Below are 13,146 nucleotides of genomic sequence, written 5' to 3'. Positions count from 1 at the left end.
AATGACATTGAAAGTGTTGGCATATATACAACTGTATTGTTCACATAAGTGTGCTGGAGAGAGGACATTTTCTCAAGAGTCCTTAATCAGTCGCTGGACAATTACAGCTTTTATTCCACCAGCATTTCTGTTAAACTTACTGATTCTTTACACCAGGAATTCATTCTGCAATGAACAAGTGGTTTGTGTAAGGTGGTCTCTTGTTGGTTTTGGTCTTGACATCTGTACTTCATCGCTCATGCATGTAAATCCAGAAAGCTGAGAAAAGTAAGGATTCCTCTGAGCACAATGTATGGCTACCCATTCTGATGGTAGATGGAAAGTATTAGTGTGCACAGAGTTCTATTTATTCAATATTCTGCCAGCCCGGTTCAGTTATCTGGAGGGGAGGGGGCTGTTTGTCAGATCTTTAGAAAAATACATGGAGAACAATACTTGATCTTGTGTTTTGAGACCAATACTTGTGATTTTCAACAATTCTTTGTTGAAAACAGTGCATAACTGATAGTGAAATAGATAATCAAGTAAATATTATGTAGCTCTACTATGTAACTTGTGATTTCCCCCCTCCCCAGGTGCATAGTGTTTTGTTACTGATCACCACTGCAGCTAAGATTCTTAACCCTTTTTGCGATACACTGCTAAAGGAGATTATTAAGTCCTTCGGGCACCAGAGTGAAAATTCTGGTGTTTGGACATTACACAAAGTAATGCAAGCAGTCCTTAACCTTTTCCACAAACTTACTGTGCTCCAAATAGACAAAACAAAAGAGTGAAGCACATAAGCAAGATGAGAACGAGTAGATGTTATGCAAACTTCAAAGTAATTGTTCTCTGTACTAGGTAGGAGGAGAAGTAACAAACTGTTTGACATAATAATTGAAAAACTGATTTTGAAAGAGGATGAGGGGAAAAAGGGAGCACTGGACTAAAGGAGAGGGGTAGAGACTGTGAGGGATGGATGAGACGTGGTTAGAAAGAAACCTTGCCAAGCTTACCAACCTTACCAAGAAACCTCACCATGAGCACTGGACCCCTAACGGGGGTACAAAGATCTTGACCTTTGTTTGCCTGATGAGACCGACAGCGGAATTCCTGCTGCGTGGCACTCGGTTTGGCTTATTTATAACTTCAGAGTAATCCAGTGCTGTTTCTTGCAGGCCACCTAATGTGGTAATGGTTTCCTTTGTTTAAAGCAAATTTCCACTGTAGTGAGATTATTTTAATAATGCTATTTATCTGGAAATAAAAGTAATTGGAAATAAAATAAATGGAGGATATATTCTTCAGGGAGAATGGTGATGTGTTTTTCAGGTGTCTGCTAGGTGCAGATTGTATTTTAGTAGCTGGCTAAGAATTTGTTAGTGCACACTGAATGTTTTTATTTTTACTTGGCTTTGATTGTGTTTTTTTTCCATTTCTATGTACCAAAAATCAGCAATTTGCTGTGATTAGTTTGCACTTAACTCTTCCTTGGTATATGTTGAAGCAAAATGTCATTTCCCAGTTAGCTGATTTATTTAATGCCTTGGCTTTCTTTTGTTTATGGTTGTGTAAGAAAAATATTTTTAGCATTGGTCAGTGTTCATGTGGTCATTCTAAAAGGGTGTATGAAACAAGAAATTGAGACACACGTCACCTGTGGAATAAACTACTCGGAAGACCATTCCCCTGGACAAGTATCTTTGAGTTTTCATTGCTGTCTTCTTTTTGAGCCTTCATCTGGATTTTAAATAGGTGCTTTCTAATTATTTTAATAGCTTTGAATAGAAGTTACTGAAATCTTAGAAGAAGACAATTCAGACTTACATACCAAATCTTACAGTACTTGTTCTGCATGTATTCTAGTCAGTCACTGTAATTACACCTTTTGGTTACTAATGTCTTCGAAACATATATCGTGAATTACAAACAACTTCAAGGCAGCTATTGCTTTGTTGTCTTGCACAGTTTTCTTGCTGTGCCAGAAACAATTGAATAACACATACTGTACTGGAAAAATTTCTCTTTTTTTTTTTTTTTTTTTTTTTTTTCCCCTTCCAGATTCTAAGGTACAGATTTTGCTTTTTGTGGACTGCTGAGAAAAAACAGTGCCTGGCTTGGAAGCCTGCTTAAAAATGTCTTCTAGTTTATGAACTCACATCTTTTTTCCTCCTCCCCAACTCCCCTTCTGTTTTGCAGCCATAGACCTTTTGTATGGGGGTATATACTGCTTTATGTGTCAAGATTACATATACGACAAAGACATGGAACAAATTGCCAAAGAAGAACAACGAAAAGCTTGGAAATTACAAGGTTTGGTTTTCCTGCCTGAATTTCTTGTTTCTGTTTTTAATCATACCTGTCCCTACCATTTGTCAATGGCAAAAAACAGTAAGGGGAAGAAAGAGGTCTTTAGAGATAGTAGTGCAGGCCATGGGAGAGAGAGATGTCTAGCTGTTACTTTCCAGGAGTTAGACTGTTAGTTTAACATGTGCGCCACATCTAATTGTAGCAAAAATATTTTATTTTTAATTGCAAAAAATATAAAAATATCTAACATTAATCCTGCAAAACTTTCATAATATCAGTCAGATCTGTATTAGGTAGAAAATGTAACAGTCTGCTCCTTTGGGCTAATTTAGGTGATACAGGCAACAAATCTGTTCCCCTCACATGAAATGCCACCTTTGTGTGTGATTTTTATTTTTTTTTTTTTTTTTTAATAGAAACGTGCCAGCTTGCTTACACACCTGTGCTTTCATGGTACACACACAGTATCTATGTAGAAATATTTACACACAAATATATGTACACACATTTGTTTTATTCAGTTTGCTTTCCCTAATTTTTTCTTTTTTAGCCTTCACCCCAACAGTGGTTTCTCACTACCAGTGTACAATGACAGGTAAGAGGCGTGGGCTGGCGACGCACTTCACTAACAAGCGTCCCTTTGCTGATTATCCTGCCATTTTAGACATGATTCACAGTTAAGAATGCCAGTTTTATCGTGCAAATTGTTTTCCTCTTGTTTGGATATGTTCCAATGATTGAATAATTACAGCAGACTTGATTTCATATGCCCTTTCCTTGATAGAACTACTCCAAACCAAACCTTTTATCCTTTTTTTTTTTTTTTTTTTTTTTTGGAAAGGAAGTAGCATTTATCTTTAGCTGAGTAGTTTTTAAGCATCAGTTATAAAAGCTTTCCATCCTCCATTTCCAGTGGCCTCTAGGGGGTATGTTTTCTTAAAGTGGGAAAGTCTGTATTTGAAGACGGACAACTTCTGTCTAGTAATGTCTCTTACTGAATCCATGGCATCCTGTTTCAATGTGACAGCCTTAGTCAGGGCTGATATGTCTTCAAACCATTCTTAACCTCATTTTCAATTTTTAAAATAGCAGCTACCATCGTATTAACTAGAGCTTTTTCTGATGGTGTATCAGAAGTATGGCTGCTTTTACTTAGTTCCTACTAGAGATCGCAGTCTACTTTCTGCTTATTCTCTATTTTGTGGGAGTTGAGTCAGAGGAAAGGAGGATAGTGATACTGCCAGTGAGTCCTAGAACAAGAAAATACAGCTTAAAATGCTTTAGCACAAAGTGCTGGTTTTCAAAGCAAGACAAAATGGAAGCATGTTTTTAAACCTTTCATTTAGGCTATGCATGTCTTTGAGAACTCCTTCAAACCTTCCTAAACTGTGTTGTTTTGGGCACCAAATTAATGGACTACAACATAACACTTCTTCATGATGCTATAGAAGATGATCCCCCAGTTCCGTACTTTTGAATATGTAAATTCAAAGATTGGTTTCTTAATTATGTTGTCCTTTCCAAATGATACATTCATGTTTTCTGGACTGAGATGCAGCCAGTTTGTCCTCAGTGGACATCAGGCTGCTGTAGCGTATATTCTAGGGTAATTACAGCTACAGGATTGTTCATCTTGTCGTCTTGGACCACAAAGTTGTGCAATGAAGGGAAGAAGCACCAAGAGGGATGGCCAGGCAGAAAACCTTCTCTCTACTGCTTTACTGACTAATGAATGACATACTAAAAAAATACATACGTATGAGTGCACACATTGCAACTTGTGTCCCCAGAGAACAAATCTGTAATGACTGATGAAGATACAAAATGAAGGAATAGACAACGATACACTTTAAATTACTGCAGTACACAATATAGAAATTGTTCTTTGAAGTCATGGTATAGGAGCTTATGCTCTGTGGCTTTGCACCATGAAACCATGTGTGTTTCCCTGCAAATTTATCTCAGCAGTGAGAAAGGGAGATACATGGGAGAATAATGGAGAGTTATGGTTTCTTTTCTCCTTTCTCCATTGCTTCAATCCATCCTCTCCTTCCCCTAGTGAATCATGTTAATTGAACAATTATAAAGGGGGAGGGAACCCTTCTTCCTCCAGACTGAAGCTCAAAATTAGTACAAACCCTAAACTCAGTGTCCTGGTTTTATATTTCTACTACAGAGTTAGTTTACCTCAGATAGTGTTGCCAACTTAAGAAGTGAATCCAGTCTGCAAAAACTGAGACTGGCTTAAAAATTGAAGTGTCAGTGTTGTATATTTTCAAACTTCTATCTACAGTGCTTGAAGGTTATTAGTATAGACTTTAATAGATGCTCACATAACAACATGATGCCTGGAGAAAAAACTTTAAGAAAACCCCCAAATATCATGAGACTCATTTCATACTCTTGTAATATTAACTCTTAGTGTGATGAGTTCACGTGTCCAGCTGTAGTTCAGGGTTATATAATATAACTCTGAACAAGTTGCAACTCTACCATTTTCCTCCCACCCCCCCAGTACTGAATATTCTTTAATAACAAGGGAGGTGAGAATACATGGAGCCCTTCATTCCAATTAATGTTTGGATTTTGGGGAGGGGGAGAAAGGGGGATCTGCTGAAGTATAGCAAAGTAAATAATTTATATTAATGATTACTTGCAAAATTGTGACTTTTATAAACTAGAGCCTTCATCGCCTTTTCCTTCACTCATCCATATGTGCCTGATAAATTATCTGAAAAATGACAATTTGTGTATTTGACCTAATAAAATTAATTTTTGGATGGAGATTTCACATGCTGACTTGAATCTCTGGCTATTTTATAGCATCATTTTTAAAATGATGAATTTTCACTCTTAAAACGCTACTTTCCTTTAACTGTAAATGGTAACCTGTGCCTGTTTTGCAAATCTTTGTTTAAGGTGGTTTATATTGGAGTTTTTGGTATGTTTGTGGGTGTTATTAAACTTTTTTTTTTAACTTTAAACACCAAACCATTCCTAATAAATGGTTTTGTCTTTTTTTTTTTTTTCCCAAATTTTTCAAGAGTAATTAAACCTCAATATTCTTATTAAATTATGTAGCCAGAACAGAACATTTTTAAATTTCTGTCTCTGACTTAACATATGCTCTTTCTAGTGAAAAGCTTCTGTAAGAAACTTTTCTGTCTGTTTTGCTCTGTGTTTGTTGTGGCATTAACTGTATGTGGTTTTCTGTTTGGTTTAATTTCTTTTTAATTGAACAATATTTGATTCACCCAGAATTGTGCAAAGTAATCCAGTCTGCCATGTTTAACTTTACTTGAAGAGTTGCTCTTGTGAAATGATTTGGTCCCCATCCTCTATAAGCGTTTAAGCTATATAATTATATATCGATATATATAAATATATATGAATAGTCCTGCTGACATATGTGGAACTATTGCATGCCTAAAGTTGAGCGCACATGTGTTTCCAGGTGTGAATTTTGTTATATTTGATTTAAACCAGGATTTAAACGTATCCAAGGTTGTGGTGGGTTTTTTTGTGTTTGGTTTTTTGTTTTTTTTTTTTTTTTTTTTTTATTATAAGACTGCATCCCATTGTCAGATTATACTAACTGTGTCTGGCCATGTTTAAAACTACAGTGAACCCAAATATGAGAGCTCAAGTTTGAAGCTGGCCAGTGCAATAGCTGGTACTAACACGGTGTTGAAAATTATTTGGGCTTTTTTTACAAACCAATTCATATAAATTTCTAAGGGAGTATATGAAAAGGGTTGCCGAAGACATGTAATATAAAACTTGTTGCAAGCCAATGTTCTGTCATATGTGAACTGTCCATATGTGCGTCTCTAAAGTTGCTTCATCCGTTTGCCTATGTGTACTGTATAGTGTATTCAAAGCATTGCAGCTGTTTTATCTCATCAATCTGTTACACAGTAATTAGTTTCCTTTTCTGTTTTCCTGGGTGTGTAGCTTGATGCTGAACCTTGGATAAAGGAAAGGGACTATATGATTCTGGTATTCTTTCTTATGCTTCTTGCATAATCTATTGTTGAATCAAATAAAGTGAGAGATGGGTGCATCCATGTAAATAAGAATTTTCTAGTGCTCAAGAATCTGAAAATGAGACCTTTTATTATTAGAAGCTGGAGGGTCAGTAGTAACTATGAATTGAACATTTTTTGGGTGGGTAGCTTCTGACAAGCATAGCTATTTCTGAAAATGAAGATCAAAGAGCTATTAAAATTTAATGTATATTATGCAGAATGTGTAAGCCTCTAGCTATATTTTCTACTCTCCTTCTTTTCATATGTATGATTTATAATTTATTTTCTGTAGCACAGCACCGTTTCTGCTCTATGCATTCTGTGAAAAATAACTCTTAATTGACTTTAATCCTCAGTTTTAGAATAGATTGCTTGTCATCTTATTCTTTATTTTTAATACCAAGATGCTTTTGTGACTCGCTATAACTGACCTTGCATAGTAATTTCTGTGCTACGTAGAATGCTGCAGCAGTACTTAGCTGGTCAGCACATGAGTCGTCACTGTTGTGTTTTTTCTTGTATTAGATTTACAGTGAACACAACTCTGTGCTTACTTCAGATCTATTCTCTGCACTAATTACCTGACTCATTTCTACTGCGCTTTCTTTTGAACAAAATAAATGTATTGGAAATACAGTGTTGATGTTTAAAGACAATAATGATAGACTTTAGCTGCACATCATGAGAAAGGGTAGTTAAGTATTTGGAGAGTTTTGGTTGGTTGGTGGGGGGAGACTTATGTTTAAACCTACTACTAATTGCATTTTTAGGTAATGTTAGTTATGTCAGTAAAGTGAATCTCAAGTAGTAGGACTTGCTAATATCCAGTCCTACAACAGTGGTTATAAGGAGAGGTCATTTTCTGTAATGGTATATCCTAAAATATGTAGTAACTGTTCAGTATATCGAATTACTAATTCTGCTGTTCATCTGTAAAGATTAAGCCTGTATCTGTCCATTAAGTTGGGTCGGTTTTGATTTATTTAATAAGTTGTCAGAGTTCGGTGATGAGATTTCTTGGTTATCCTGTGTCTTCTCCTAAAATCCTGTGGTGGTTCTGTCATTTGACCTCCTCTGAGCACAAAGAAATGCATTTCTGAGTAATAGTGGATTTATTCTTGTGCTGGAATTTCTTTTTGACTGAAAGGAGGATTATAATCCAACAGTGGAAAATTTATTTGGGCTAGGTATTCTTTATAGGTAAAAATGTTATTTTTTTCCTTTAGTTCTTTTTTTTTGGAAGATTGGTTGGTGTCTTTCTGAACAATATTTGTTGGGAGGGGTGTAAAAAGAAATCAATCCCTTGTAGTTTTACACAGATTGAATCTAACTTAATGGACAGCATGTTGAAGGTTTTTACTTGAACAGAGTTTTTAATCCTTTCACTAAACAACTTCTTTGAAACTTTCTTTTCATCTGCTTAGGCATTGGAGAGAAGTATTCAACATGGGAGCCAACCAAACGAGAGTTAGAATTGCTACGACACAACCCCAAGCGGAGAAAAATAACCACAAACTGCACCATAGGTAAGTTGTAGAAATCTGTTCCAAAGCCAATTGTCAGCCACTTGTGTGTTCAAAGTTCTGTGTTGTTTTTCCATAAATATTTTCACCCTGAGGTAATTATAGTGGATTTCCTTAATGGTTAGGATAACAAAATAAGTTTATTTTACTCACTGTAGTAGGATACCTGCTCTGTCACTTCAGGTACTGTTCATGTTTCATCTGTGTAACAGCTACAGAACAGAACTTCTTTTTGACAACAGGCATTTAAAGACTTTAGCAGAAATCAGTGATGCTATCTCAACTCAGTCTTCATCAGAGATTCCATGCAGGTGTATGAAGAGAAATCCTGTAGTTGAGATGTAACCTAAACTATAGCAGTCTGTTAGTAAATCTGGTTTTAGCAGACAGAATGAGCACAGTGATGTCTTTCTGCTTCATGTTCTACACTCTAAATGGGGTCTCTTCAATTCCATATTGACTCTGAAAAAATATAGTTTGTTCTCCAGTGTGTGTCAAATAGCAGTTTTGAAATGCATATCAAATGTTTAATGTTGAGAGTTCAGTAGTCTGGAGCAAAGAACTCTGAAATGTGAGTATATCTACTTACAGCTGCAGAGTATTTGGATAAGGGTGATGAAAATGGACAGCATTTTCCATTTTTTTTCTGCTGTCTTTAGGTTGGGGGGGGGTAAGGGGTTAAAACCAGCTTCCTGACAAGCTCTAATGAAGATTATTGGGCATTTTCCTATACTGTTAAATGCACAGTAACATTTTAATGTTGAAGATACAAGGTTGGAAATATAGCTATAAATACTGGAAGTAAGAAACTGTTTTAAAAGTTTTTTCCTATTTTTAAAGCTATTTACTGTTTTATGACAATGTGTCACAGTTTCAGCACATTGGCTTTTGTCAAAATGCACTGAACATAATCACTAAAACTTTCTAATGTCATGTTTCTGATACAGTAAGTCGTATTGAATCCAAAATATGTGTATATCTCGTTGGAAAAATGGACTGAGAAGCACAGAGTAAGTTGTAGTAAGCTGAAAAGATGTAGAGAATGATAATTCTAAAGAAGGGACGTATGCATTTGCAGTAGTGAAACAGGAAAGACAGTTGGAAAAACATCTAGACTTTGGAAACTTCAAGCAGCCTAGGAAAAAGTAACTAGGCAAAGATTGCTTGCATTGTGTTCACACTGGGATTTGAAACTCCAGTGTATTTTGTGAAGACTGTTACAAATTACTTAAGATAACAGAACTGTGCAGGGAAAAAAAAAGTTTGATAGAATTTTGAAGGTGAATGTGACCTTTCTGAAGAATTGAAGCACATCTCTGTGTTTTTCTTTCTAATTTGAAGGAATGCTATGCCTGCTCTTAAAGGATTTTAAATTTTTCGGTCTATTTAAAAAGGACATGTCTGGTTGCATGAAATCTCATACAACGCTGCATGGGCGGGGGAGTGCTCATGAAACACAGGGGATAAGGGAAATGACTGATCTCTTTACTTCTGCAGGCATGCTTTTAATAATTTCTCCTACTGAGCCCTGGAGCTGTCTATGTGCTGAGATTTAGAAAGAGAAAAAAATCAAAGCACCCAGGAGACATAATGCAGTTTTGGGCTACAGTTAAAAGCAAAGGACTAGCTTTCTTTCACAAAAATACATTGGGGGTTTAGCTGAAGGAAGAAAAGACCTGCCATTGTCCTTGAGCCTTTTCTTTCCATCTAACCTGCTGCTAAATATATATCTGCTTCAGAGTCTTTTTCCCTTCACTTTCCTCACATTGACTTGTCTGTTTGCAGTTTCAGATCAGTGAAGAGCCTATATGCAGACTGAAATGCTGCAATTATCTGGACATTCCCATTTCTCTTTTTTTCTAATACTCAATTCTTTTGACATCAAGTTTTTATCAATCCCATAGCAGATATTAGTGAATCCTGTTTATCTTCTGAGGTAGGTAAATGGCTCAGAGAATAGGCATAACGTCCCGTTTTATTGGTTCTGAAAATGAAGATGATGTTGATAACCATCTATAATAAGCACTGCATATCTGTTGATCAGTTCTGTTTACAAAAGAGTCTGTTAAAGCCTAACCAGCTGCCTTTTATGTATAAAGTGCTCTCTGCAAAGCTGTCTTAAGAGGAAGGCCAGGGGTGTTTGCTGCTTTCTGTCTTACCTCCAGAGATACACTGATGTCAGCTGGGAGACAGCATGTTTAACTGCTCTGCGATGACCACCTGAAATCATTATTGTGCCAAAGCCTGTTTCAGCATTTGTGTAAGACAAGTGTATTAGTATTATAACTAAAGTATGTGGGACAATACTCTGAAACCTGAACAGTCATGGCCTTGAAGGGCTTGTATGTGATCTTGAGCGCTAATAATAAAATACATGAAACGATGTTATTCTTATCTAGAACATGCTTAAGTGGTAAAATAGTTTTTATTGTAGTTTCCTGTTATATCTGTCTTATTTGCATGACACCCACTTAAGTGAATGTTTTACTCCGGCAGAACCTTCACTGTACTTAAAGGGATTTTTTTTTTATTCCAGATTTGTAGCAGTCTCATGATGCTGCTCAAACAGCTGGATGTGTCTGCTACTTTTTGAGCTCTTTGAACTTTTATACAGCTGCAGGATCATTTGTCTTTCATTGGCACTATAAATTACATCTGAAGAATACTCAGTCATGAAATGAATATGTTATAAGGGAGGATTGAACTGGTAGTTCATTAGAGGAAATACTGTGCAAAACTATTAGCTCTTGATTTAGTGAAATGAAACGTTTTCCACCTAAGAGACAATTTGAAACTCATTGAAAAAGGAACTTCTTGTTCACATCCTCAAAAAAAAAAACCCAAAACTCAATGAAAAAGCAACAACAAAACCCCATAAATTTTGCTTGGTTCTCTTTTAAAACGGCGTGTGTTTCCATCTTGTAGATATTTTTCCAGCTAGTAAGAAGATAGAGTAAGTAACTTTGCTTGAATCACTATTTTGCCATTGAGCAAATTGCTTTTCAAATGAAAACTTGCATTGGGCACAACTACAGGCTATAGAAACTGTGTTGATTTCTGCCGTTCGGGATATACGCAAAGGGCTGTTCCCCGTGTTGCACGTAAGTGTCTTCAAAGTGACTTGGAACGCACTCTTAACTAAGTGGAAATGTTGAGCTACCTACATGCAAGAAGCCATCATGAAAAATCCTTGTATAGTGTGCATTTTGTGGAGCATTTCATATTCTGATGTCCTAGCAGACTTGAAATGATGGCGTTTCTGTATTTCAGGACATTCAAGAAGAGTGTATCATCTGCTCAGACCATAAACTTCCTCACTGGTAGCAATATCAGTTCAAAACATTCTCAGATCTTGTTGTGCCCAGATGCTATAGCATGATGCTTTTTTTCATTGTGCTGGTGCAGTTGTTTTCAGGTGAACTAGATCAGGCTGAAGAGATGGCATATTGTGCAGAATGCAGAGGGTGAGTGGAAAGTAGAAATTTCATAAATTACTTTATGTTCTCAGCAACTGTACTGAATTGTGGCCTCGGCTATTCCGTTCATAGAATATTTCCATTCGTAGAAATGCTCATCTTGATTTTAGGTTGAAGCTGGTGTTTCACGCATCCTATGAACACCAAAACTTTTATATGGAAAATTAGATAAGACTTAACAATTACTAAATTAAATTCTAACAGTGTAAAAGGAAAATCTAATTTTTTCAGTCTCTTCTTGTAAGAGGCTGCCCTCAGTGACCAAGCTCCAGGTTCACAAGCAAATTTTTTATTATGGAGTTGGACTAGAAGTGAAAGTGATTACAGTATCTTTTGGGAACTATTTTCCAAAGCTGGTCTTGCTCTGTTATCATTAATACCCCCAGCAGATCAGTTCTCCTGAGCACATGAAGTATTAGCTTGGGATCAGCTGGTCTCTGATTAGCATATGAAGTGACTTTGTGGCTAAAGATTGGTATATTAACAATAGGAAGAATTAGACTCCCAAGGCACATGGGTAATTAGCAGGAGCCACCTGGGATTCCCATTTGCAGTGTTGCAAAAAGGCAGAGGGGATGGCCTTTATAGGAGGCTGAGCAAATCCTTTTCAGAAAGAATGATGAGGTGTGGGGGAGGTGGCAAAAACAATAGCTACATGGGAGTAGCAGGTGGTTTTTGCAGCTGTGCAACGCTAAGCAGTATGATGTGGCAAAGAGCATCATGAGTGGAATAAATATTGCAGCAGAGCTCCCATGTAAGGGTGGCAAGGGAAGAACAGTGGCCTGGAAAATACTTCTGGTTCTCTAGACGAGCTACTGGGAGCACTCAGGCTTCTGTAGAAGTAGCAGTAACTTGAACGTATTGAAGACTACATTAGCACTTGGAAGGTTTTTGTGAAGGTACCAGCTTTCTGGTGTACTTTTTCTAGTTTAATGCTACTTAAGGTAGCTCAAATGGAAAAGTGGAATGGAAACCATGGTTTGCTACAACACCAAATATTTAACGTAAATTTAAAAATTACTGATTTGTAAGCAGTAATACTTTTATATCTGAAATAATGACCACACACAGTGTACCTTGAATAGAACTCTCTTTGATTCTTGAAAATTTTTTAAACTGCTGTGTAATGAAGGAAAGGAAGACCACCTTTAAGACTACTCAGGTGAATGTTTCCTCTGTGACTATTTTTTTTTCATCTAACTTCATAATTGGAATGGTAATCTGGTTGGAAAACTGTTTCCTACAAGGTTGGATTTGTAAAATCAAAAAATGCTACCCTTCTGTTCCTGTTTTACCTTGTCATGAGCTCTGACCACTGAACTCAGTTGTGTAATATTTTTTCTGGGTCTAAAATTGATAAACTTGATAGTAAAATTAAATAAAAAGCCCCTTTCCTCCTAAAGCTCCCAGGGAATTTTAAGAAAGAATTAGAGGGGCGTGAATCTTTTAAGAATTCTAAAATACAAGCCGTGATTTACTTGCTGAGGCTTGTAGAGGTTTGCTTTCAGAAAGTCTTGTTTGACTTGCGAAGTTTACCTCTTTAGCAATATAAAATAAAAGGCTTTCCTCTGCAAAAGACTTTTTGGAAAGAAATTCCAAATTTTATATTTCAGTAGCCTTTTTATGTATTCATTGCTGTCTGAGACCACGTCACCTAGTTTTCCAAAGCTAGTGCTAGAAAGCAATTTGTATCACTGCTGTAATGTCACTTTGTATGGCTTATCTTCACAGCAGTCATTGAGTTATCTATGATTTAATTGCTCCTGGGTAAGCTTAGGGATGACTCTGTTATCACTGAAGTCCCTGCAGTGCTTACCTGCTTGGAGT

The 13,146-nt window shown here is 36.5% G+C and overlaps 1 protein-coding gene across 4 annotated transcripts in view; it reads left to right on the top strand.

The window, feature by feature from the left end:
* USP22 (ubiquitin specific peptidase 22) overlaps positions 1-13,146 on the top strand; it is a 113,398-nt gene that overhangs the window by 53,666 nt on the left and 46,586 nt on the right. For 2 of the 4 annotated variants that reach the window (XM_032989043.2, XM_032989044.2), the window contains exons 3-5: positions 2,182-2,295; positions 2,843-2,887; positions 7,745-7,846. In XM_032989043.2, coding sequence (XP_032844934.2) covers positions 2,182-2,295; positions 2,843-2,887; positions 7,745-7,846 — 261 coding nt within the window. The remainder of the gene's footprint in view (positions 1-2,181; positions 2,296-2,842; positions 2,888-7,744; positions 7,847-13,146) is intronic. The other 2 variants (XM_032989045.2, XM_042798419.1) reach the window with 2 other exon arrangements.

Source organism: Tyto alba, unplaced genomic scaffold, assembly GCF_018691265.1.
Source record: "Tyto alba isolate M040663 unplaced genomic scaffold, T.alba_DEE_v4.0 Super-Scaffold_28, whole genome shotgun sequence".
NCBI classification, from domain to species: Eukaryota; Metazoa; Chordata; class Aves; order Strigiformes; family Tytonidae; genus Tyto; species Tyto alba.
Note: the sequence above shows the minus strand (reverse complement) of the source record. Positions and strands in the feature narration are given on the sequence as shown.